Below are 26,568 nucleotides of genomic sequence, written 5' to 3'. Positions count from 1 at the left end.
AAATCCCTCCTCAGGGAGTGAAATCACTGTATTTATTTGGTGCCTAAATGCATGCATTGCTTTTTACTAAAAAGCACACAAAGTGATTTACAAACCTCAGTTAAAATATCACCTAATACCACACATGCAGGTTATTCCTCCATGATATTCTTTAGTTCTTTTGTTATAATAAAAGTGGCTGCTAGATGGTAATAAAATAAGTCTTTTTTAAATGTATGTTTATGAGCAAAATGGGAATTCTAATCCATATTAGCAAAATGTTCCTAAAATTGAATTGAAGAAAGGATATGACAATATGAACTGTATTATACCAAGTCAGACTATTAATGTTCTATCTTTAACAGTATTGTTTACTTATTCTGGGTCTGTCTCACATTTTTTACTAGTAAATAAGAGCAGTAGGCCCAGCTTCAATTAGGGATCTGGTTAAATTGTTACTCGTAAGAAGTCCATATTCTTAAATGTTTCTCAAGGCAATTTGAGCATACCCCAGTCAATTTCTTGAATATGTAAATAGCTTGCCTGCCTGCGGTAGCACAGTGGCAAGTAAGTTAACTATAGTGCTATCAAGACAAAGAAATTACACAGGAAAGCTATGTCTTATAATGCCACTAAATAATTGTCTTTGAGAAATTTATTCTAGTATTTTTATTGTCCATTGAGGTTTGTAACACTCTTTGGAAGGAATTTGGTTTCAAGCAGCAAACAGCACTAATCCACAGAAGGGACATAAGGCCGAGGAACACACTATGTGGTAAGGTTTACACTTGCCTTAATCTAGGTTTTTCCTCTTAACACAAATGTTCTGCACAAAACAATAATTTTCTTTTAAAACTATCTTATGGCTATACATAATGCAAACTGCAAATAACAGATTTCCAGCTTAATTTCCTTGGCTAAGGAGGGAAATTCCATTCCTCTAGATCATACAGCAGGATCAGAATATTACTTTACTTTCTGATACTACAATACTCTCTTGTCTTCTGCAACTGTTAATATTTGACTAGGACCCCCGCACTACAAAAGAGTTATCAAAACTAGCAAACTTCCCCCCTTCTCTTTAGGAGTGTATAAATAAGAGAAGCTGTGATTAATATAGAAACATTTAGAACATAAGAACATATCTACAGGCTCATTCCTGTCCACATGCTTATTGACGCTAATAAGAACATAAGAAAGGCCCTGCTGGATCAGACCAAGGCCCATCAGGTCCAGCAGTCTGTTCACACAGTGGCCAACCAGGTGCCTTTAGGAAGCCACTAACAAGACGACTGAAGCACCATCCTGCCTGTATTCCACCGCACCCAAGATAATAGGCATGCTCCTCTGATACTAGAGAGAATACATACGCAGCATGACCAGTATCCATTCTAACTAATAACCATGAATACCCCTCTCCTCCATGAATATGTTCACTCCCCTCTTAAAGCCCTCCAAGCTGGCAGCCATCACCACATCCTGGGGCAGGGAGTTCCATAATTTAACTATGCGTTGTGTGAAAAAATATTTCCTTTTATCTGTTTTGAACCTCTTGCTCTCCAGCTTTAGCAGATGACCCCGTGCTGAATAACACCAAGCAACCACCAGAAGCTTCTGATTGTCAACACTTGGGATTTAGTATGGCTAATTCTGAATTCCAGTGGAAACTAGGTTTAGAATGGACTTTAGGGTATTTATAAACCTAACTGTATTTAATACAAATTATGTGTGGCTTGCACCAAGAAAAACTCAGTTGTCTACATGCTTCTGCAAAAAGCTTTATTTCAGGGTTAGCATGTCCATTGCTTGAACAGAGGAAGACCCAACAAGAGATGGAAGCCACAGCCTTAAATTTGCAAGATCTGAGCAAGGCTGTCAAAGATAGGACATTTTGGATGACTTTCATTCATAGGGTCGCCATGAGTCGGAAGTGACTTGACGGCACTTAACACACACACGCATGTCCATTGCTTATATCCCAGTCATGAGCTACACATGAACACATGAAGCTGCCTTCTACTCAATCAGACCCTTGGTCCATCAAAGTCAGTATTGTCTACTCAGACCCGCAGCGGCTCTCCAGGGTCTCAGGAACAGGTCTTTCGCATCATCTATTTGCCCAGTCCCTTTTAACTGGAGATGCCGGAGATTGAACCTGGGACCTTCTGCATGCCAAGCAGATGCTCTATGAACTGAGCCACAGCTGTGCTCACTCTGTTTTCCTACACATGTATTTTATTATCTTTGTACTATATTGTACTATATTGTACTCGTTTATACATCAGCTTGAGACTTTTAAAAGAAATAAATAAAGAAATAATTGGGTCACATGCCATATTGCACCTTCAAGGAACATTGCCTGAACTGGTTTACTGGGCAGAAAAATCACAACCACATACACTCTGACAGAGCCTGAAGAGACAATAACTAATCAGGAAAGATCTTCACTTGTGGTGGAGAGTTCAGTGAAAATGTTGACTATGTGCAGCAACAATGAAAATACCAAATTCTGTGCTAGGGATTATTACTTACTGACATAGGATGAAATTATGGTCACTATCTTCCCCACACAATAGTAGACTTAATGTGGCTTACATAAAAATCACACTGTTAAAAAAACAATAAACCAAAAGTAAAAACGGACAACACCAAAAATGTCTTAAGAGGCCTAAACACTAATAGGGGAGGCAATTTTCAAACCTTCTCTAAAGGTCATTTCAAAGGACAGGAAAGCTACAAAGAAAACTCATGAAAGGAGTTAACAAATCTCACCACCCTGCAAGATGGTACAGACAATAGTTAAACTTTAGTTGCTGCTTGGGAGAGACACTTCTTCAACTATGTGGCTCCACGGCATGAAGGACTTTAAGGATAAGAAACAGAACCTTCAATTGAACTTGGAAACAAAGAAGCCAATGATGACATGTTGAAACAGGTGTTATGTGTTCAAACTGCCTAGTTTCAGTCAACAATTAAACCATTGAGTTTTGCACCAGTTGCGGTTTCCAGGTTATCTTTAAAGGTGGCCCCATGAGGAGTGTATTCATGCCAACCACAGGGAGTCCAGCAGGGAGGGTAACTTCCATGCATGATGTAACTGGAAGAAAACACTATACTAATTTGCTTCTCTACTAACAGTGCTGGATGAAGATGCACCACAAAACTCCTCACTAAGTCAGCAAGGGTGACATTCACTCCATCCAGAGTAGGCAGCACATTCCCTTCCAGGACATCAGACTTACCAACAAGAATCATTTTAATCTTTTCCAGATTCAGTTCTGTGTGTCAGTGTGTGTGTTAAGTGCTGCCAAGTTGCTTCCGACTCATTGCGACCCTATGAATCAATGTCCTCCAAAACATCCTATCTTTAACAGCCTTGCTCAGGTCTTGCAAATTGAGTGCTGTGGCTTCCTTTATGGAGTCAATCCATCTCTTGTTGGGTCTTCCTCTTTTCCTGCTGCCTTCAACTTTTCCTAGCATGAGTGTCTTTTCCAATTATTCTTGTCTTCTCATAATGTGACCAAAGTACGATAGCCTCAGTTTAGTAATTTTAGCTTCTAGGGTCAGTTCAGGTTTGATTTGATCTAGAACCCACTGATTTGATTTTTTGGCAGTCCACAGTATCCGTAGCACTCTCCTCCGCCACATTTCAAAGGAATCTACTTTCTTCCTACCAGCTTTCTTCATTGTCCAGCTTTCACACCCATACATAGTAATAGGGAATATGATGGCATTAATTAACTTGATCTTGGTTGCCAGTGACACATCCTTACACTTAAGAGTCTTTTCTAGCTCCTTCATGGCTGCCCTTCTCAGTCTCAATCTCTTTCTGATTTCTGGCTGCAATCTCCCTTTTGGTTGATGATGGAGCCAAGGAATAGAAATTCTTCAACAATTTCAATTTCCTCACTGTCAACCTTAAAGTTGAGTAATTCTCCTGTAGTCATTACTTTTGTCTTCTTGATGTTCAGCTGTAGTCCTGCTTTGTCACTTTCCCTTTTAATTTTCTGTAATAGTCGTTTCAAGCCTTCACTATTTTCTGCCAGTAATGTAGTATCATCGGCATATCTCAAATAGTTCTAGCCTTTTTAATTGACCATGGAACCCAAGAAAAATGGAATCTCTTAGTTCATAGCATATTTCCAAATAACAATTGTTTCTGTGCCCGGCTTGTGGGCTTTCCAGGACATCTGGCTGGCCATTGTGAGAAACAGGATGCTGGACTAGATGGCCCTTTTGTCTGAGCCAAGGCAGCTCTTTTTATGTTATTGGGATGGTAAGGCATCAACCCCAGGAATGGAAGAAAATCCCATGTGGACAGGATGAGATTCCAAATCTCATCTTTCTCTTACAAATAAAGCAACAAACAAATCATCCTTGCCGATAAACAAGGACAGTTTATCATTTACTCCCAAACCAAGTTTTATAGAGAACGTTTTTAACGTTATCTAGAAGGGTTTTTTTTAATTTCCCTGCAAACGGCCTTTCAGTCTTTCCACACAACCAACCTGTCATACAGTTATGTTATGACTTCCAACAGAGCATTGCAATACTTTACTCTAGATTTCAGATAACTCAGTTTCCTCCTCCTGCCTTCCTACTTACAAAATTTCTTCATGCTTGTGTAAGATGTTTAAATTTTCCTCACAATGTAATCTCATGAAAAGGACAATTTACCAAAGCCCTGACTATCATCAATTCCTTCACAAGAACATCCTTAAAAGCCTTTTTCCAATTATTGTGAGAGTTTAGCCATTAAATTTAACAATTCAGGTTTCGTCCCCATCCTTGAAACAAACAATGAAAGGTGAAACAAACAATAAGAATGATTTCCTAAACTCTCCAATGAAAGTGTGGCTTTCAAAAGGCTGCAAGAATTCAAGCTGCTGATTTGAAATATGCCTTTAATGAAGTCTGTTAGCATTTAAGTGTCACTGCCACCTACACGTTTATGTACTTCTGACAGTTACAGAGAATTATTGTGTAATAAAGATCCCGGTCAAGCCCTTTTTGCCATTTGAGAATATTAATAGTCTTACAAGGCAAGGTATGACTAAGCGTATCAACTTCAAGGAGTTTTACTGGAATAAAACCACAGCCTCCAGAAACGCTAAGATCAAATGGCTTACATTTTCATTTCAAAGCCAGTAAATTTTGCATTTATAATAGAGCACCAAGAACCAACCCTCTTCTCAATTTCCCACATGTACCCATTTGGAGCCTAAACTGATATGGTTAAGTCACACAATGATACATTCTGCAAAAGCTACAAATATCACAGATCTTTCCAACCTGTCTTCTTTTATGAATAACACTGGAGAATCCCCCGATTCAATACCATGCAAAGTTGGGAGATACTCTGCATACTACTTTCCAGATTTTACTGCTGCAAAACTGCTAAGTTTTGGTGCTACTAGCACAGCAAGTAGTGCAAAGTTTGTGATGGGAACTGGAAGGAGAATGTCCAGCAATGGAAACATCACAGACAGGTGTGTGTGACTGGCCAGATTGGCTTCTGAAGTTCTTACAGTGTATTTTATGGAAGTACCAATACTGCAGTGGTGTGGGCCTCCCAACCTGGTGCAATGCGCAGTCTGCGTAACAAGGACGAATACTGCAACCATTCCTTGCACACAATCACAAAGGGGAATTGCCTACTAATGAAGAATTTAGTAATGGATATTTCCACTTGAACTAAAGTAGCAACGGTAAAGTGAAGATTGCATTAGAAAGCAAGGTATGTTCCACTTAGTGCTCCCTGACAAGGGAGAAGAAGACCTGATCAGAGATCAGCCTAAACTCTCCAATTTAATACTAATGAATGGATTTGATAAACAAAATTAGTAAAGGTATTTTTCTGTGCTGCAAATTACATAATTAGATATAGTAGGAACATTATTAATGTAACTTGCAGCAGTTTTCTATTAAATCATCTATATATCTATTTCTGAAGTGTGGCCCCATCTATGGACTTAGGGCCATAGTTTTCTTAGGTAGAGGCTGCTGGTGGGGAGGGAGGGGAGGGGGGGCTGAAGACACAGGGGTAGACAAAGGTAAGGTGGCTATTGGGTGGGAAAGAGAGAAGGAAGGAGAAAAGGGGAGGGGGTTATGGGGGCTTTCAGGAAATGGAAAGAGGAAATAGTGGGGGAGAGAAAATGAGCTGCCTCCCACAAGCCCTCACAAGTTCCCACTTGTATTTATGAACAGCTGTGCGTTAACTCACTTAGAATCTAGACGGCCTTGTGTACTTAACAATCTTGCTTGTTCTTATAGGAATTCCATTCTTGTAATTTTATTTACAGAATCACGTCACAAGTCTGTGCCTTGAGGGCTCCATTTGTTAACCAGATCCATGAAGACATGGGTCTGTAAAATAGTTTTCTTCTACTTGTCTATAAATTTTTTCCATTATGTATCTTATGAAGAAAGTTAAATATTTACTTGGGAATGCCAGATGATAAAATGTCTGTCTCCAAGGTACTCTTCCCCCTCACCCCTTGTCACACTTGATCACTCAGGCTTTTAGAATCAGTATGAGTGTCACCACCCTAGTTAACGAAAGCAAAACACAATTTGGGGAATGAAAACCCCAATAACCATTTAAACAAACAACCAGTCTGCTTAAATTGCAAAAAGAAAAGAAAAGAAGACTGCAAAAAGTCAGTCAGAGAAGCCAAATGCCAAGTTAGGTAACCAACTGAATAAACTGACAGATTAAGACTCCACCAGAGCAAGACTCCTCATTTATTATTAATCTGTTCATTTATAACCCACCCACCCCTTTGTCCTCCATGAAGCTTACAACATTCTCCTTCCTCCATTTTATCCTCACAACAAACCTATGAGTTAGGTTAGGCTGAAAGTGTACAAGGTCACCCAGTGAGCAGCCATGGCAGAGTGGTGATTTGAACCTGGGTCTCCCAGATCCTAGTCCAACACTCTAACCAATACACCGGGCTGGCTCTCAAACTTTAGTAAAAGGCAATCACTGGATTCAACCCCTGGAGGATAATTCTGTCAACAACTGTTAGCCAAGATATCTATTGCTCAATAGAATTTCAGAGTCCAGTATATCTCTGATTAACAGCTGCTAAGGATGGACGCTATGGGAAGGTTATCACGCTCATGCCCTGCTAGTTAACATCTGGAGGTATCTGGTTGGTCCATTGGTAACAATGTGCTGGCTCAGATTAACTTCCAGCAAGAACATCTTTATGTTTGTAATGACATTCAGATAGGGTTGCCAGGTTCCTCCTGGTCACCGGTGGGGGATTGTGGCGTTGGGTTGCCAGATCCAAGTTGGGAAATGCCTGGAGATTTGGGGATGGACAGGGACCTTAGTGGTGAACAATGCCACAAAGTTCACCCTCCAAAGCATCCATTTTCTTCAGGGGAACTAATCTCTGAAGTCCGGAGATGAGCTGTAATTCCGGGGGATCCCCAGGTCTCACCTAGAGGCTGGCATCCCTACATTCAGATGTTTTAAATGCATGGTAACAGAAAAGTTCAAAAGTCCAAAGTTTCACATAATTTAGAACAAAAGGTAGTAACATTTTGTATAGCTGATATATTGCCAGGTTTATTTTCTGACTAATATTGTTAGGTTGCTTGATTGTAGTAATGGTTGGGCACAAATCCCTTAAACAAACAAACAAAAACTATTATGTTGTAGTGAACTGGATCAGTCCATTATGTTTCATAATATAGCTTAGTGTCAGCTCCCAGTAAGAGAAAGGCCTATTTCCACCCCTGCACCTGTAGTTGTGATATAACCCCAAAAATGGTAAGGTCGCTTGATGGTTCTTCATTTTACAAGCCAACACCTTGAAACAGGCCATTATCAATTCGCATTTGGAATTCCTGTGTAAATTGCCTAGTACATTTAGTAACCACAGCATTAAGACAGATTACTTTTCCTACTGTGGGCAGGAGTCAAGGAATAAATTGTGAATATTGTTTGTACCAACCGCTATCTACACAAGTCAGAGTTTTAAGCAGTTGAGTCAGCAATGATAGCTAGGCTATCATTTGCTTCCAAAATGTAAAATGTTATAGCAGTTTCGGTGCTGACTCCTGGGTAAGCCCACGTGAGTACTGGGGTTACTGGAATGTGTTGGCTTAGCTCTGCGATAGAACCCGCCGCATTCTAATGTGGGTCGTACCTTCTGTCTTCTGCTCCAGCGACCGCCCTTTCCTGCAACTACTTGTGCTTCTCACTACCTTCTTCCCACTACTCCCTCTACTGGACCAGAAGAGAAAGAACACAAAAGTATCTTGCCTGACTCAATGAAGTGCTACACTCTTCTCTATAGGGTTGCCACTTTCCAGGTACTAGCTGGAGACCTCCTGCTATTACAACTGATCTCCAGCCGACAGAGATCAGTTTACCTAGAGAAAATGGCCACTTTGGCAATTGGACTCTATGTAGGGTTGACAACCTCCATGCATACAAGGAAGGCACACTCCTTCGTATATTGAATGAATTGTTCACGGAAGGACTAAGAGCTTGAAAAAGTTTCACATGAAATGGAATTATACCATTAACAGATTTCCATTGCACAACGTCTTGTTTCCGTTGCCTGATGGTTGCAATTTATATGTATGGACTTGAAACGAATTGAGCATTTTTGCCTAAACTTACCATTTTGTGATGCGACGTTATATTGGGTCTATATTAGACCAACTGCAAATTTCCTGTTTGCTCAACTGAGGTTGTGTTTGTGAGATTTTTATTCTCAATATATATTTTTAAACAGCAATATTGTATTGAAGTAATCTTATTGTGGGTTTATTTTTGGTTGTGCTTTCACTTTGAATTCACAACTCCTGCGTAGCACTTGTAGCCGGTTTTGACTACAACCTCCAGGTACTAGCTGGAGATCTCCTGCTATAACATCTGATCTCCAGCCAATAGAGATCAGTGCACTCTAAATCTGCTTTCAGCATTTGAGTTGTGTATCAATTGAGTGTAAAATTATGAGTGAGGGTTGCCAGGTCTCTCTTTGCCACTGGCGGGAGGTTTGGGGGGCAGAGCCTGAGGAAGGCAGGGTTTATGGAGGGGGAGGACTTCAGTGCCATAAAGTCCAATTGCCAAAGAGGCCATTTTCTCCAGGTGAACTGATCTCTATCAGTTGGAGATCAGTTGTAATAGCAGGAGATCCCCAGCTACTACCTGGAGGTCGGAAACCCTAGTTATACTTGTACACTAAGAAAGTTAAAGAACTTCAATGACTAACAGATTTATGGTGCATAAACTTGCCTGCATGCAATTGAGTGTCCTCAATTGGCAAATACATATACACTGGCACAGAGAAAAAGAACTGTGAGCAAGCGGGGTCATGCAAGAGGTAATGCCTTGCATAGTATGTCACAGGCGATACATCTCGCATTTCATTGCCTTTTGAGCCCATTGTTTACTTTTTGTTTCTCTATGCCAGTCTATTTGCCTCTGATGAAGTGGGCTCCAGTCAATGAAAGCTAATGCCACAATAAATCTGCAAGCCTTTAAAATGCCGCAACACTCCCTTTTGTTTTTGCTCCCACAGACTAACAAGGCCCCCAAATTTCACTAGGAGCACACTTGCTTCCTTTGCTGGGCTGTAATTTCAAGTCACTGGTAATTTATCCTTCAAAGGATCGTTTCTCCCTCCCTCCTATAGTCTATTTTTTTTATCCAAACATTATATAATTTTTAATGTCTTCACATTCAGATTCAAATTTTAAAGTATGAACTTAGAAATGCTGTGATGTGTCTATGCAAATATTTTTTTTTTAAATGTCATTTATGATAAAGGCCCCACGTGCCACAAATAACTCAGTCCACATAAAAGACCTCTAATCAAGGCACAACATTTTATTTATTTTATTTTGCTTTTTATTTTAATCATATAAAAAGTAGGAACCAGAAACAGTTCACAATGATTTCTAACCAGTAAAAATTGAAATGCTGTGAAAATTTAGCTCAGACAACAGTAAGTCCCTAGAAGGGCACAGGCAAAAGGGAATGAATGTACTGAAAACAGAACTAGCTCATTGTTTCTGTCTCTCTATCCATTTCTTTTATTATCATTAGGAAAGATGAAATACGAAGGATAACTGCATTAAGAAAATAAAACCAGATTCTCAGTGTAGAGAGCAGCGAAGGGAGACCTTCCCCAAAGGATCTGCAGGAATCAAAATGCGTTGAGCTTAATTGTTTTACATGTAAACCTTTACTCAGCTATTACTTACGTGTCAGAAATTCAGAGTTCACTTGTGACCTCTGAAGTCATTCATTGACTATTCAGGTTCTGATACACAGCCGTGTAGCCTTCAGCAATCTGATGATTTCCAGAAGGTCAGCAGGCCGTACTTAGTGCATGTAAATCAGTCACACAAGAAATGATCTCCCTTGCAAAAACAAAACCACTGCTTTACTGGCAGCTTCTAATCAGGAATTCACCAAAGCCAACCACACCAGTGAGACGCCCGACTAGGTCAGCCCTGATCAAGTTGAAGCCCTCCAACACAGATGCAGTACTCATGCGGAAGCTAACCCAGACATGCAGCCCAATCCTATATATGTTTACTCAGAATATAAGACCATAAAAAGAGGCCTGCTGGGTCCAATGAAAGATCTGCCTAGTCTAGCATTTTGGCTCCCATAGTTGTCAGCCAGATGCCACCAGGGCCCTCACAAGCGATGTAACAAGCAATAGCCCTCCACTGCATTTGCCTGTCATTACCTGGTAATGGTATACTGCCTGTGAACATGGAGTTTCATATATAGGGTTGCCAGATCCCTCTTCGCCACCTGCAGGAGGTGTTGAGGGTGGAGCCTGAGGAGGGTGAGGTTTGGGGAGGGACTTCAATGCCATAGAGTCCTATTGCCAAAGCAGCCATTTTCTCCAGGTGAACTGATCTCTGTCGACTGGAGATCGGTTGTAATAGCAGGAGATCTCCAGCTACTACCTGGAGATTCAGTATAGGAATAGCTATGAGCAATGCCAACAATATTCTGGCTATATATTTACAGTACGTGGTAATATACCCACCAACAACATATATTCCCAACAAGTATATGTATTTATTTCTTTTCCATATACTTGTTGGGAATATATGTTGTTGGTGGGTATATTACCACGTACTGTAAATATATAGCCAGAATATTGTTGGCATTGCTCATAGCTATTCCTATACTGAATTTCTCATCTTATGATAAGTGTATAGAGGTGTCTGATTTGTTTTCCACTACCTGGAGGTTGGCAACCCTATTCATATAGCCACTATGACTAATAGCTATTGATAATACTATCGTGAATAGATTTGTCTAATCAGCTTTTTTTAATCAACTGGTTCTGGGGGGGGTTTGCATTCTGGTGAGGCGAACCATATTCCTGTCCTTCCCCCCCCCCTTTATTTTGAGCAAAGATAGCGATATATCGCTGTATCTCTTTTTCAAGCCAAAGATTTTTATATTTCCCCGTGTTTTGATTCATGGAATTGGCGTCCCTGCCTCTAAAGATCGTCGGTGGTTTACCTACTTCTATCAACTTCCCCCCCTCTCCTTCCCTCCTTAATTTTCATCTCTGTAACAGATAACAGCCACAATTACTCCTTAACCATGTCCCATAGTCACTGTACAGGTGTCCTTCCTTTGATTTATCATGCCATTCTTTTATTAAAGGGGGATGCAATCCCGCGCTTGTGATCCGCCTTCCCCCAAGTGTATATTTTTCACCATGTGGTGATTCAGCAATTGGAAGACCTCTACAGATCATCGATGATTTGGAAAGTCCTTCAACACGTAAAGAGAAAACCACATCAACATATTGCTGAATTTGCACTCATCATTGTGGCCATGTATTCCTGGGAGGTTTTGCCTTGGATTTGCTGCTCCCAAGATGCACATTTCCCCCATCCAAACTCTTAAAACTCAAACATAAGCCCCTGTGTAGGTAGAGTTTTGAGAATTTGGATGGAAGAAACGTGCACCTAGAGAGCGGCAAATCCATGGCAAAACCTTCCATGCATAAATGGCCTGTGAAATGGGGGGACGCCTCCATAGAACAACATCCAGATTCAGTGCCATGGGTACGCTGAAAAGCACAACAGTTTTCCCCGCTGCTTGGGGGAACTTAAAAATTGAGGGTGAGAGGACTTCCCACGGTCAGGAAAGCGGGCTTTTAGACAATGAACCGCTTTATTGGATCACTATATAGGCACTGAGATATATCGAAACAGTAAGCTGTTAAAACAAAAACGAAAAGGACGGGGAGCGCAATTTGCTTCCTCGAAGAAAGCGTCGTGCCACACACGAGTATTCGGGGCACATTCTCGCCAAGCATGAGCTCTGGAGCGAGTGCACACCGGAAGGCACGCGGGGGGGGGGGAGCTCATGGTTGTTATAGAATTGATGAAATGGCTAGGAAGGTCGGCTAGGAAAGGGAAGAGGGCGGGGAGACCAGGGTGGACGGTAGGGTGGGCGGAAAGTAGGAGGGGGAGAGGAGTGATCACAGCAACCCGCAGCAGTGATTATTCACCGGACCAGTAGGAGATGCTTCACAGCGGCGGCTGAGCTGACCAAAAAGGTCGCGTTAAAAGGACTTCCAAATAATGCAAGGCTTGTGCGCTCCAGCTGCACAGTGGCGTCTGAATCATCAATTCCTCGTGCAAAACTAAACAAAAATATGCGGGGCAATTCAGACTGAAATTGCCATGCATAAATGGCCCCTGTCACTGAAGTGCACCAGATTCAGTGAAGACCATTTGCATTCCATATCAGCAGAAAATATTAAAATTCAAAATGGATGTGAATTCCCCCCACCCACCCCGAAATAGAACACGTATGCTCCAATGTGCAAATGCCTCTTATAGCCATACCAAATATCCAAGGCCGATGAAAAGTCCAAACATATGAAATCAGCTTTTGTACTTTGGAAACCGAACAGATAAACTTAACACGTAAACTCAACGCTCAGAAGGTCCTAAAGCAGATCAGTCTAGACTCTGAGACATTGTTGACATTGTTGCTATTAGATTGAAAAACCAAACAGCAGGGTCTGCTTTGCTTCAGAATGCACTTTATGTTCTCCAGTTTGTCATGCAAAGCACCAAGGATCCACCAAGTTTGCTTACTGCTGGAAAGCAAATCCAATTCCCTACTCGCCCTGAGAGTTTTAAGTTATTGTATGTAAAGAAACTAGGTTGAAGATATAGGCTTTTAAAACTAAGTTTTTTAAAAAAAACTAGGTTTAAGAAATAGGCAAAAGCATCAGATATGTTTATCCTGGCTTTGAATTTGTGCATGCATCACAGCTAGGGTTGCCAGGTCCCTCTTCGCCACCGGCGGGAGGTTTTTGGGGCGGAGGGGAGGGACTTCAATGCCATAGAGTCCAATTGCCAAAGTGGCCATTTTCTCCAGGTGAACTTACCTCTATGGCCTGGAGATCAGTTGTAATAGCAGGAGATCTGGCAACTATTGCCAGGCCCCTCTTTGTCACCGGCAGGAGGTTTTTGGGGTGGAGCCTGAGGAGGGTGGGGTTTGGGGAGGGACTTTAATGCCATAGAGTCCAATGGCCAAAGCGGCCATTTTCTCCAGGGGAACTGATCTCTATCGGCTGGAGATCAGTTGTAATAGCAGGATATCTCCAGCTAATACCTGGAGGCTGCCAAACCTACTAGCAAACTGAGGATCCGCGGTAGGAATAGGGAATCAGTGCAAATTGCTCCCCACTCCTCTGATAATACAAGTATCCATTGTGGGAAACAAGCAGTAGGATACAAGTTCATATGTTACGCAATATGAGGCACTATTATGATTTTTAACATGTAATCTACAAAAAGTGTTTTCTATTGTTATAGTGCCTGTAATCGTAACTTAGTGGTCTTTTTCTGGGATAAAAGAAATCAAATGTTATAAAGAACCCTGATGGAAATTTCCTTTGATGTTCTTCTGGCATCTGATGTTCAAGCTAAACCTTATCATTCAAAGACCGTGGAAGAATTATATACAGGAGAATTGTATACATGCTTTGAAGGATAACTAGTGTCTTTCTTTGGGAGCAGGGTTTCTCACTGAGCTTGCTGATAAAAAAAAAAACCCAAATCAGACCACATCGCTGAGGAGTAGGATTTGCTGGGGTTGAACGCTGAAGTGGTCCTTTGCTTTTTCTATTAGAGCAACTATAAATATTCATATAGTACAGTGTGGGTGGCTAATTTTGGATACATGATCTGTTCCAAGAGCTTGGGTGTCAACAAATACTGGAAGACAAATGCCAGAAGAGCGACCCTGGCAGTCTGCAGCAGCACAAAGCGCTACGGTACTTTAGAGACGAACTAGCTTACTGTGGCACGAAGCCACTGCTTAAGCAGGCAACGGTTTAGAAGAAAATTATTTTTAAAAATCCCACCTCATGGGCATAACTCTGAGAACACCAAGCACACCAAGCTCACGGAATTCAAGCAAAGCATAACTTGCACTCCACCTCTGATTGAAAGGGTATTCAGTCAAAACCTGGAGCAGCATGACTCAAGCTCAACCTCATGCCTGACTGCTGCTTCTCCCAATCAAACGGAGCACAGACCTGTGGATGCCACCACCGTTTCAAAGAGGTTTAAAAATGCCACAGTGGCCCAATCCTGACTGGGCCTGCAGCACAGAGGGCTGAGGTGCTCCCGTTTCCCCGCCCCCATGCCTTTTTAAGTGCTGAAGCAGCCACATGAGGGGTATGTGTGGCCATTTCAATGCTTGAAAAGGTACAGGGAGGGGCACAAGTAGGGTTGCCAGGTTCCTCTTCACCTCTGACGGGAGTTTTTGGGGGCAGAGCGTGAGGAGGGTGGGGTTTGGGGAGGGGAGGGGCTTCAATGCCATAGAGTCCAATTGCCAAAGTGGCCATTTTCTCCAGGTGAAGTGATCTCTATCGGCCGGAGATCAGTTGTAATAGCAGGAGATCTCCAGCTAGTACCTGGAGGTCTGGCAAAATTAAAGCACAAATACTAAATAGTCAGGCTGTATGAAATTGTTTCATACAGTACCTGGAGGTTGGCAACCCTAGGCGCAAGAGTGCTTTAGACCACTGTGCTACAGACCCTGTCAAGATCAGGCCCCATGGTATTTTTAAACCTCTTTAAAATCACAGTGGCTTTCATGAGTCGGAATTGTGGACACCGCCACAATTTGGCACACAGTCTCCTGGCTTCAGACAGAAAGCAAGCTCCCCTTGCAAGGACTACTAGACAGTCACAATCAAGCCTTTATCTTTTATCAATACAAAGAAGCTTTTTATCAGATATTAACATCCCAAAAGGACACATAGGACAAAGTCTCCTCCATTCAAGATCAAGTGTCATGTCCTGGGGAGAAGCATAGATAATGGCCATAGTAATAGCTTATCAGGCAGACATTTCTCCCCAGGGCACATCTGGTGCGGAAGAATTCTTAGTCACAGTCACTTCTGTAAAAAAAGGTTGGCTCCTATAAACTTTACAGGGAGCAATGGTTCATTTCTCTTGATGCCAGCTCACAAAACACTCACAAGATTTCAGAGCTGTACTTTTTCACCATAGCATTCAGAAACATACATTAAAACATGGCTGGCACAAAGAAGAGTTGTTTCACCACATCTCACATACATTTAGCCATAAATATTTTCCTTTATATTAACTTTGAAAGCAGTTACGGTATTCATGTACCTCCTAAGCTATCAAAGCAAGCAGTTTCATGATTAATGTAAGTTATAACGAGTCAGTTAAGATGACGAGTGTTGTCTTCCTTTTGGGTAAATATGAGTAGCCGGCATGCAGTATAGACCATTTCATATATCGTTGCGTACAGGGAAACAAGTTGTATACTGTCTGTCTGCCTGGACTGATGTTTTCACCACCAGCTAATGAGCTATCCACTGTAGTGTATGACATCCTGTATGCTTTATCCTGCATGCTTGGCTTTTTACCTCCTGCTCAGACCTAAAATGCCTACTGATCCATGTTATTAGATGGGCCATCCTCCTTTCCCCCTTCCTGGCAGCTTCCCCCTATTAAAAGGCAGGAATTATTGCGCTGCAGATTTGGCTGGTGGGTTGGAGTTTTTCTGCCAGCAGATGTGTGTGTGTGTAAAGTGTCGTCAAGTCACAGCTGACTTATGGCCACTCTGTAGGGTTTTCAAGATAAGATACTAACAGAGGTGGTTTGCCATTGCCCTCCTCTGAATAGCGACCCAGGTATTCCCATCCAAGTACTAACCAGGGCCGACCCTGCTTAGCTTCTGAGATCTGACAAGATCAGGCTAGCCAGGGCCATCCAGGTTAGGGCTGCCAGCAGATACCTTCTTTGTACCTGCTCCTGGCCAACAAGTGTTCTCAGGCCTTGTGAAGACGTTCAGAATCCAGCTTTGGAAAATGGAACTAAGTTCTTAGAACTCTACAGTTACTCAGACATATGTACCTTGTCTCTCTTACTATCTAGTAGAGGTTGCTTTTCGAAGAGATGTTGAAATAAATAAGGTACAAATACCAGATGGGTATGCCAAACACTGTCAATAATTTAAGAGTGCAATTATTTTTGGCTACTTCCTAGCCTTCTAAAATAAAACCCAACATCTCTAAATTAGAAGGGATTGTGAATGATGTGCATGACTGTGCGCGAACAAAACGCAAAAACCAGTAAGCTCAGCTGTTTATATGATGATCTCCATTAGCCCAGCAATCAGGCATTAAATTAATTTTCCTCGTCAGATCTCTTGTTCTGCTTCAGGGGAAAATACATCTTGTAAGGTTGATGTTTGATGCTAATATAGTTAATATGGACAACCTTCCCTGCTATCTCTGGCTAATGAGATATCAAAGTCATCCCAGCATCTGCAAATATAGCAAACTCAACTGTGTGTATATCAGCAATAAGCTTTTCTTTTTTTCTTTTTAAAAAGACATGTGCATTCAATGTTGGGCTATCTGTAGCCAGTGGCATTCAGCTTCACCCACTTTAAAATGTGTATTCTGGCATGATGTAGGTCCCAAAGGGTCTCCAGCCAGCACCCGGAGGTTGACAGCCCAACTGGTGGCATGAGAAGTACACACACAAGTCAACTATAAAACTTATGTGCCTAGGATATGGTTATATTACCAATGCAGCTTGTGACTATAAGGTGAGCTGATTTTGGTATCCCGTATCTTGAACCTAAACTTTTACAGGAAGTGAAATAGGTGCTAGGTATTTCAAGAGGTATAATTTCAAAATATAGTTAAAGTGTTCAAATCATACAAATTCACCTTGTTTACAGCAGGATTCCCCCCCTCCCCGCCTAACCAGAACAGCTTTAGTCCCAATTACAATAAAACCTCTTATCTGGGACTACGTGCACTCATGTGCACTCCGTGCTGCTGAATCAACATCACTGATCTAGACTTCAAGGTTTGTATTGTCTTTTTCCTCCTCCGTATTTGAGTTCTTACCAGAAGGAGATAACAACTGTCCTTCTTGTCTGCTTACATTCCAGCTGTAAGAACTGCGGAGAAATCTTTCTTTCACTAAATGTATGGGCTAGGTGAGCAAGCCCTTTTACAAACAGCTAATGTGTGCACCCACACCCACCCCTGATAGTGTGATACAATTCTCATAAAACTGAAATAGATTTATAATGGAAATAAAAAACCCTTTAGGGAATGTAAAAACCCCCACATACTAGTAACTTGGGTTTAAAGCAATAATCTGGTATTATGAGAGGGTTCCGTGCTAGAGTGCTAGTGTGCACGAGGACCATGCTTTAGTTCCTGGCATCTCCAGCAAAATCACCCAAGGGCCAAACTACATGTTACGTTTTACAATCGGGACTGGCAGCTGTACTACAGCCAGCTGGGTTTGGAAAGGTGAAAGGTCACTGGTCTAGATTATTAATGTTTCTCTGGTAAATTTCAACGAGTATGTTTTAATAGGTACCGCTCTACAGCAGAAATACTAGGAAACCATTTCAGTTATTGCAGCGTGTTGAACTCGCAAGGATAAAGTTGCATGATTCCGAAAGGGGACAAATATTCCTATTAAAACTCAAGGGAGGCAGCAGTCTGGGGGCTTGTTCCCACACTATGTAGGCAGTCTCATTGCCAGGAGATCCTCACTGAAAGCCCTCCTAGATGCCACCTAATTGTGGAGCATAGTAGGGGCACTCCCATCTTCATCACCAGACTGTGTGCCCCCTCTTCCAAACTTTTGACCCAGAAGGAGAGGTAGTACCAAACAAGTCCATTTTGTCCTTGATTACTTATTAGGGGGTTGGTTTTTTTAGATTGCCACATACCATTTATTGTGTGCTTTTTCTGTGAGACTTGCACATTTATTTATTTACTGCATATACTTTGCACCAATGGCCTCCAGGGCAGCTTACAAAAAAAAATACAACAAAATCCATACAAACATTTACATACATTCTCCTCTTTCAAAAATGACAGTGACAACTCTGAGAACAGTATTTTTGGGTATAGCCAACTGCTGTGTAAAGCCTGAGTCGGTTTACAATTTGGCATCAGTTAGAAAGGCAGACAGCCACATATGAACGAAATGTAAGTATTGGCTTCCATGGAATCACTGAATTAGAGTATCCCTCACGTCATAGGAGAGCAAAGTAAAGGTCCTTTTATCCACAGTGAGCACTGTTCTACGCTTCTCCTTTCTGCAAATGTGCTGGATTCAGAACAAAACTACATGCCCCCTCCCAAAGACCGCAGTAGCTGTTTGTACTAAGTCAAACTTACTATATCCCCACTTGTGTTTCTATTTTCAAAAGTTGCTAGGCAATCAATTTCTGGGCACTATAATAAATAGGGAGAACAGTGCTATAGGTGTAGCACAAGAGCCTGTGCAAGCAGAACGGTGCTAAGTCTGTTTATGTTTCCCCTTGCGCACCACTGAAAGGATCATGCTATACCATACAGTGCATTACACTCCAAGCCACTTCCACAGCTGTTATTGAGCTGGGGTCTCATCAGCCTCAATGAAGGAGCCTTGTGAAGAGATGCGAGTACATAATATGCAAATGATCCTTTGTATGGGATATTAATTGTTCGCAGGAATTTAATGTTACATTCTTAAGTTGCATCTAGAAACCATCAGGGCTGCTACAGTAGCTGTCTGCCTTCAGATCAAAGTTTTATTCCACTCTACACTTGTTATTGTTCATAGTTTCTAGACCCAGGGAGATAACATTTTATTTACTTTGGTTTGGCTCTTATTTTATTACCAAGTACCTGAACGATTAAAATCAGAGTTTGGCTCTGCTGTCACAGCCTGTGTCCCTTGGTGTCTGCAAGGGAATACAAAGCTGTAAAAAGGCAGATGCAGGCTTACCTGTCAGCGTCCCCCAGGCCAAGTGAGGTGTTGCGTTGCAGAGTTTCCCGTACAACAGCCATTCCATCAGGAAGTCTATTTAATCTTCTAGTGTAAAGGCCCAGCCCACCATCAGTCATGTACCTTAAAAAACCAGAAAACAGCAGAAAAGCAAGATTACTAAAACAACAAACAAGCACAAACACCTGGCTCAGGATATGGCATCTACACGTAATGCATAATCCACATCTCCAAGCAATCCATGTTGAGCATGGATTAAAATTATAATACAAAGGATTAACATTCATTCATGTCAGAGTTTTTAAGTATTTGTTGCATTGGCTATATATTTCAGTTCAAATTATTTTATCTTTTCTTTTGTTTAATTGGCATGTTGAAAGCATGGCAAAGTCCTCCACCAAAGAATGGGTTGGTGTGATTTTGCTTAATGTATAGACTTCTAATTCATCCTCAAAATCAGAAGGGTACAGAGTACATTTTCATCCTGGTAAACATTGTATACAGTGTGGATTTGCTAAATATCAGCTGAAAACCTATTTCCCCTGCTAGTCATTTTGTACCTCCTTTTGTTTAGAGCACAGCCTTCTAGAAACGGTTATGTGTCTTTGAAATATCAGTTTAGATATTTTTGGAACAACTTTAACAACAGTTTTTCCCTTGGCTTATTTCTTGTTCCATCTATTTATTTACTTCATTTAGCACCTGCCTTTCCCATCAAGACTCAAGGTGGATGACAGAGTTATAAGAACAATGCAACAAAGATCAGTATAACACTTACAATGCACAGTGCAATACAACTGCATCACATAATGAAAGAACAATGATATAAAAACACGATAGCCTAAATTAAAGCAGGGATGCCAACTGTGGGCCAAATTTGTTCCATCAAGTAATTTTTCTGGTGCCCAGAAGCTGACCTATCTCATTTCAGTCAAAGTGCAGTGGACATTTTACCCACAGATTCACTCATCAGGAAAATAAACTCATTTCAAGTTGCAGGGAGGGAGAGAGAGACAAACGCCCTCTTGATGTTACGAGTATCTTTTGGTTTTTTTATGCCATGCCCCAGCTGATAGCTATGGTACTTGGACGAGCAATGAGATGCCCTTCGTGTTTCATACATTTTATTGCACTGATACTTCATCAACCATAGCCAAACAGCTACTCGGAGACAATCTTCTGGAAAGCACTTTTGTTCTGTGTCCTGCCACCCCCAATGTAATGTTTCCCAAGTTCATGTTCTTTATAACTATGAATCCCTTATTGCTCCATGGCACTGACTTCATGATTTCACTGTAGAACATGATCAGTCACCAGGGAGTTTGGGCTGTGCTGCAAAATGCAATTTGGCTCCGAAACTACTTTTTGACGTATTGAGAAGCTTCTGGGAATACAGAACTAGGATATTGTTGCTTTAGGACCAACAACATCCAAATGTCATTAACAGTAAGCTGCTCAGCCTTGGCAGAACTGGGGCTCAGTTCTAACCTTCAAGAAGAAAACTGCTCTCTAAAACATTATTCAAAGAGCCATAGTTTAATCTCTTGGGTGGAGATAGCAGTTTATTGTAATTCCCAAAGAATAAGAGAGACTGAAGCAAAAATGAAGCCTTTCACTGACAGGTGTACGCATACTTAAGGTATCTGACAACGAGAGCTTTGACTCTCGAAAGCTTATAACCTGAAATCTTGTTGGTCTCTAAGGTGCTACTGAACTCAAATCTAGCTCTTCTACTGTAGACCAACATGGCTCCCCTCTGAAATTAAGTCTCCTGATTATTGTTTAGCACTAACCAATAGGAACTCTGTGAACCAAACAGATTATGGCTAAGACTGCCACTGGAATTTGGTGGTTGATTGCAAAGCTAAGAGAGGAACTCCTGGGAAAATTACAGATTACAGATGGTATGAAATGAATGGGGGGATGTCATGATGTGCTAGATAGGCTGAGGCCTGCTGCACCGGACAGCGGCATCAACCACTGTCTGAACATGGACCACAAATATATCATCATGCAAGGGCAGAGATTAGAAGAACTAATCCAAACTAAAGCTGCCACATTAACAGTGCAATCCTATGCAGAGCTACTCCCGTCTCAATCCACTGAAATCAATGGATTTAGACTGGAGTAACTCTGCATAGGTCTGCAGCGTAGCAGCACAATCCTAATCAGAGTTATATCCTTCTATGTCCACTGAAGTCAATAATATGCTATACTGCTTAGAAGTGTGCTGTAAATGACAGATAACACACTGGAGTTTTTCATACGAGTACCTCCTCTTAAAAACAACTTCAAAGAAAACAATTAAGTTCATTAAAGAAACCATGACACATTTCAAATGTTTTTATAAAAAAATGCCACAGTACATTATCTTGTTTGGTGGTTGTTTTATTATAGCAAATTATTAATATCATCCTTCATTTATACACACTAAAGAGTTAATAAAAAACAGTTATTCTGAGAGCAACCCATGTTTTCTCTAAATTAACTTTTAAATTGCAAAGCGAACAAAAAATCTCATACACAGACACACACAAATTAAGTATGTGTCAAGAATCACTGACCTTATTCTTTCATTTAAACTATAGACTGAATGTATAAGCCTATAAATGTACATTTTAAAAAAAAAATACTTTTGACAGTTTTCAAACCCAGTATGGATAGAATCAGTCTCCCCCTCCCCGAAAAAGCCTGTACTTCTCTCTCCTCGTTTTTAAATAGTTTCACAACTTAATCCAACCGAGCAACAAATACATAAATTTTAAAAAGTAGACAGCTTTGATCAAAGTTCAGAAAAATAGTATACTTTACTTAGCTGTGAACAGAAAATCTATTCCCTTTCCAGTCTTCTGTTGCAGTTCTAAAACAGCCTGAAAATGCCCTTCAGCGTTACAAAGTTCATTGCCATTCACTGACTTTTCTTCCCAAGAATCATCTTTGCCGAGAAGAGACAAAGCCTTCCTATCACGTGGGCAATGCAAACGTTATTACTCTTACATTGATAATCTGCCAATGGTTGAAAAAATTCTTAGACCAGAGAAGCACTAAGCCCATTCCTGACTTTCTGAATGACTTCTATTACACTGTCAGCAGAAACAGATAAAACCTGACTGTGAAGCCTGACTTAATTATTAAACTTCACATGCAGCAGGAAGGAAAGGGAAAAAGTGCAATGGGTGTAAGTTAGCTTTGTTAGTCTCTATTGGGATCAAGAACAATAGCCAATTGCCCCTTGGGGATTCCACAAAGAGGTTGCTAAGCTAGTTAAAACTAGGGACAGGGCTATTCTCAGTTCTTCTTTGTCCCTGGGGACAAGACACAATACTTTCCTCTCAACTGCATAAACAAGGAGCCTAGTTTCAATGGCACTGCTAGCAGAAAACTTGCCTCAAGTCTTTCTTTATAACAGTTTTTTTTGGGGGGGTGAGTTTACAAAAAAAACAAAAAAACACCTCTAAAGTAAAAGAAGAAAATACAGAAATTATGTAAGGAAGTACAGGAATTTAAGAGCAGATAATTAAACCAGGGGGTTCCGAACGGAGATTTGGGTTGATTTCACATCCTGTCTTTTGTAGAAAGTCCATATATACTACAGCAACAAACCTGAGTTTTGCCACTGAAGGTATGTTCACCAAGGAGCCCCCGCCAACCCCAGATCTCTGATGTGGATCGATATGTGTTGCATTCACAACTTGAAGTTTTTCAGATGGAAGCTTCAAAAATCTTAAGTATACACCTAACAAGTGAAGCCCACCCCAGCCAAGTTAAGCATGTCCAGGCCCTGTTGATGTCGATGGGGTAACTAAACACATGCTTAAGGTCCAAACCAGAAGGGGGAGGGGGCATGCATATTTATAAGGCATTGGAATTGGGCTGGAAGACAAGTGCTGAAAATCACAAAGCTAAGCAGGGTAACACAAGGGAGTGGTAAAGCTTTAGTCCCCCACCCCTTGCCTGCATCTTCAATTTTTGTTAAAAAAATAGACCCCACTAGACTTTAGATGTGACTTGGTGGACCTGGGTAGAAATACACATGGATTTCCCCCATACATGCACACTGTGTCTAACTTGGTTCTAAATCATTGAAATCAATGAGTCTTCAAAGCGCTTCATGTTGGTTCAATCATGCTTGCAATGAATGAGGGTAGTCTTTAGCTAGTCAGAACCAGTTTCTACATTACAGGGAAACAGGGTAAGCGGATGAATGGCTGAATAGCCTTTCAAGCTTCTGCGTATTTTTCTGCATCAACTGCCCATGTCTAATAGGCAGATATTCTTTTTTTTTTTTTATAATTTTTTTATTGATTTTTATAATAAATCCAAAAAAAAGAAAAAAAAAGAAAAATATATACATAGTAATAAAATAAAAAAAAAAATACATAGAGCGTACAGTTCTGTTATTACACTGTTCATATAAAAACATATATTGTCGGGACTCAATATTGAACATAAAGTTAAATATTTAGGTATATGGTTATCAAATAATAACCTTAATTTATTTCAGGACAACTATGTGAAACAATGGCAACAAATAAAAAAAGATCTGATAAGTTGGGAAAAGGTTCCTTTATCACTTTGGGGAAGAATATCAGTAATTAAAATGATGTTACTGCCTAAGATGCTTTTTCTGTTTCAAAATTTACCAATAGTGACAGGGGTACAGATATTTGAGGAATGGAAAAAAGATATTTTGAGATTCCTTTGGGGTAAAGAGAGACATAGGATTGCATATAATAATTTAATAGAATTAAGGGAGACGGGAGGATTAGGATTACCAGATTTAAAAATGTATTACCAAGCGGCATGTTTCACCTGGATTAAAGATTGGATTCTCTTGGAGAATCCTAAGTTATTAGAATTAGAAGGATATAAACTACGATTCGGGTGGCATGCGTATTTATGGTATGAGAAACAGAAAGTGAATAAGGAATTTAATTCTAATATTATCAGGAAAAACTTATTACAAGTATGGAATAAATATAAAGATGCTTTAGAAAGTAAAACTCCCGGTTGGATAAACCCTATAGAAGCTTTTATGCGAAGAGGTGCACATCTAAATTTGGACTGTGATATCTATAGAGAATTGATAGAACATAGAGATGGGACATGGATATTGAAAACGCGTGAAGAACTTCAACTAAAAGACTGGTTTATGTATTATAAACTAAATGATGTTTTTATTAAAGATAATAGATTGGGATTTAATCATACTAAATCTAACTTTGAGATAGTATTATTGAAAGGTAATAAAGGATTGATTGGTAGGATTTATAAAATACTTATAGAATTGAACTTAGAACAAGAAAGGATCAAACCAGTCATGTTGAAATGGATGAGAGATTTAGGATATAATATTGATTTGGAAATTTGGGAAAAGCTTTGGAAAAATGAATTTAGGTTTACTAGTTCGAATGAAATAAGAGAAAATTTATATAAAATGTTTTATAGATGGTATATAACCCCGGTTTTATTAAGTAAAATGAAAAAAGATGACAAAGCGTTATGTTGGAAATGTGGTATTGATATAGGCACGTTTATGCATAGTTGGTGGTTTTGTAAAAAAATTAGGAGATTTTGGCAATTAGTTACGAATGAAACTAATAATCTTATTAAAGTAAAAATTAAGCGAGATCCCGCTTTTTGCTTATTGGGTATTCCAAATAGAGAATTGGATAAAGGTGATAGAGTCATATGTCAATATAGTTTTGCAGCAGCTAGGATTATAATTGCAAAAAAGTGGAAGCAAACGATTAAACCTTCAATTAGAGAATGGAGAGAAAAATTATGGTTGTATATGCGGATGGCCAAAATTACAGTATCCTTACATGGTAAAGATAGGGAGGAATTTAAAATTATGTGGTCAAAGGCCGCTGCATACTGGGATAAATCGGCAAAAACGGATTTTAAAAATATAGTTAACGAATTATAGTATAAGGTGATTTTAATCAATGTATAACAATGTGATTTTTTTTTTATTAGTCAACACACCCCATCGGAAGTCCATTGGTGATGGGCACTGTGGTGGGTGGTGGATTTTTTAAGTAGGGCGTAATATATATCCTTATATGTATAACCAATTATGTATAACAATATATGTAATAGGCAGATATTCTTCTATTGGTTGGAAAAAGTAAATACCAAATGCATTCTGACCTACCCAAACGTCACAATGGCTCCACTTTTACTGTGTTTTTGATTGGTGGAGAGCTTTGTGACCCTTCATCTCAGCCTTTCTGGACATCACTGACAATTACATTCACCAAGATCAGCCTCAACCTTGCAACTTCAGTGTCACTAACTAGAACTTGATCAAATCAAGCCTGACCCTAGAAGCTAAAATGACTAAACCGAGGCTATCGTATTTTGGTCACGTCATGAGATGACAAGAGTCACTGGAAAAGACAGTCATGCTAGGAAAAGTTGAGGGCAGCAGGAAAAGAGGAAGACCCAACAGGAGATGGATTGACTCAATAAAGGAAGCCACAGCATTCAATTTGCAAGATCTGAGCAAGGCTGTCAAGGATAGGACATTTTGGAGGACTTTCATTCATAGGGTCACCATGAGTTGGAGGCGACTTGACGGCACTTAACACACACACACACAACTAGAACTGCTGAAATTGCCTTGGTACCAAAAAGTAATGATTGATTTCTTATACCCAGCCATGCATATTTTTGGTTTTGGTCTAGTTCCAGCAGTTTAAGCATCTTCTGGTGATTGAATTGGGTTAGTCCCACAAAGGTTCAAAGAACCAACTGGGAAGAAAGGGATTATCTGTGCCAAATTTCAAGCAGACTGGAGGAAAAGTCCTAGTTTTTGTAGGTAATCTGTCCATCCCAGCCTGCAGCATGTACAAGCAATGCATTTGCTCACCCAAACCTACATAGATGGTACACTAATGAGAAGAAAATGGAAATGTTGTGCCTCTGCCCTGCACCATTTTCCCCAGCCTGAAATGGCTGTATTGAGCTGCTCTTTGCCCCACTGAGGAAACATACATATAGTACAGGTAAGTTTCCTTAATGGGCAAATACTGGCTCCCATTTCAGGTCAGGAAAACAGTGCCTGGGGGGTGGGGGGAGAGGCTGAAGCACCTTCACAGCGCATGCTGAAGTTCTCATCTGAATGAGGTTCACTCATACATTGGCAATTCTCAGGGGAACTATCAGAACAGAACTATCTGGCAGAACATGTCTGTTGAAAGCCTATGTGGAAGACACACAGACTTTGCAATATGTAAATCACAAACCTCTCTCAAAGGGTTGCTG

The 26,568-nt window shown here is 40.5% G+C and overlaps 1 protein-coding gene across 2 annotated transcripts in view; it reads right to left on the bottom strand.

Moving 5' to 3' along the window:
* Positions 1-26,568, bottom strand: part of NAV2 (neuron navigator 2) — a 310,894-nt gene that overhangs the window by 92,731 nt on the left and 191,595 nt on the right. For both annotated transcript variants that reach the window (XM_056852251.1, XM_056852253.1), the window contains one exon: positions 19,300-19,422. In XM_056852251.1, the coding sequence (XP_056708229.1) occupies positions 19,300-19,422 (123 nt within the window). The remainder of the gene's footprint in view (positions 1-19,299; positions 19,423-26,568) is intronic.

This window comes from Euleptes europaea, chromosome 6 (genome assembly GCF_029931775.1).
Source record: "Euleptes europaea isolate rEulEur1 chromosome 6, rEulEur1.hap1, whole genome shotgun sequence".
In the NCBI taxonomy this organism is placed as follows: domain Eukaryota; kingdom Metazoa; phylum Chordata; class Lepidosauria; order Squamata; family Sphaerodactylidae; genus Euleptes; species Euleptes europaea.
The sequence above is the reverse complement of the archived record's forward strand: the minus strand, read 5'-3'. Positions and strand labels throughout refer to the sequence as shown.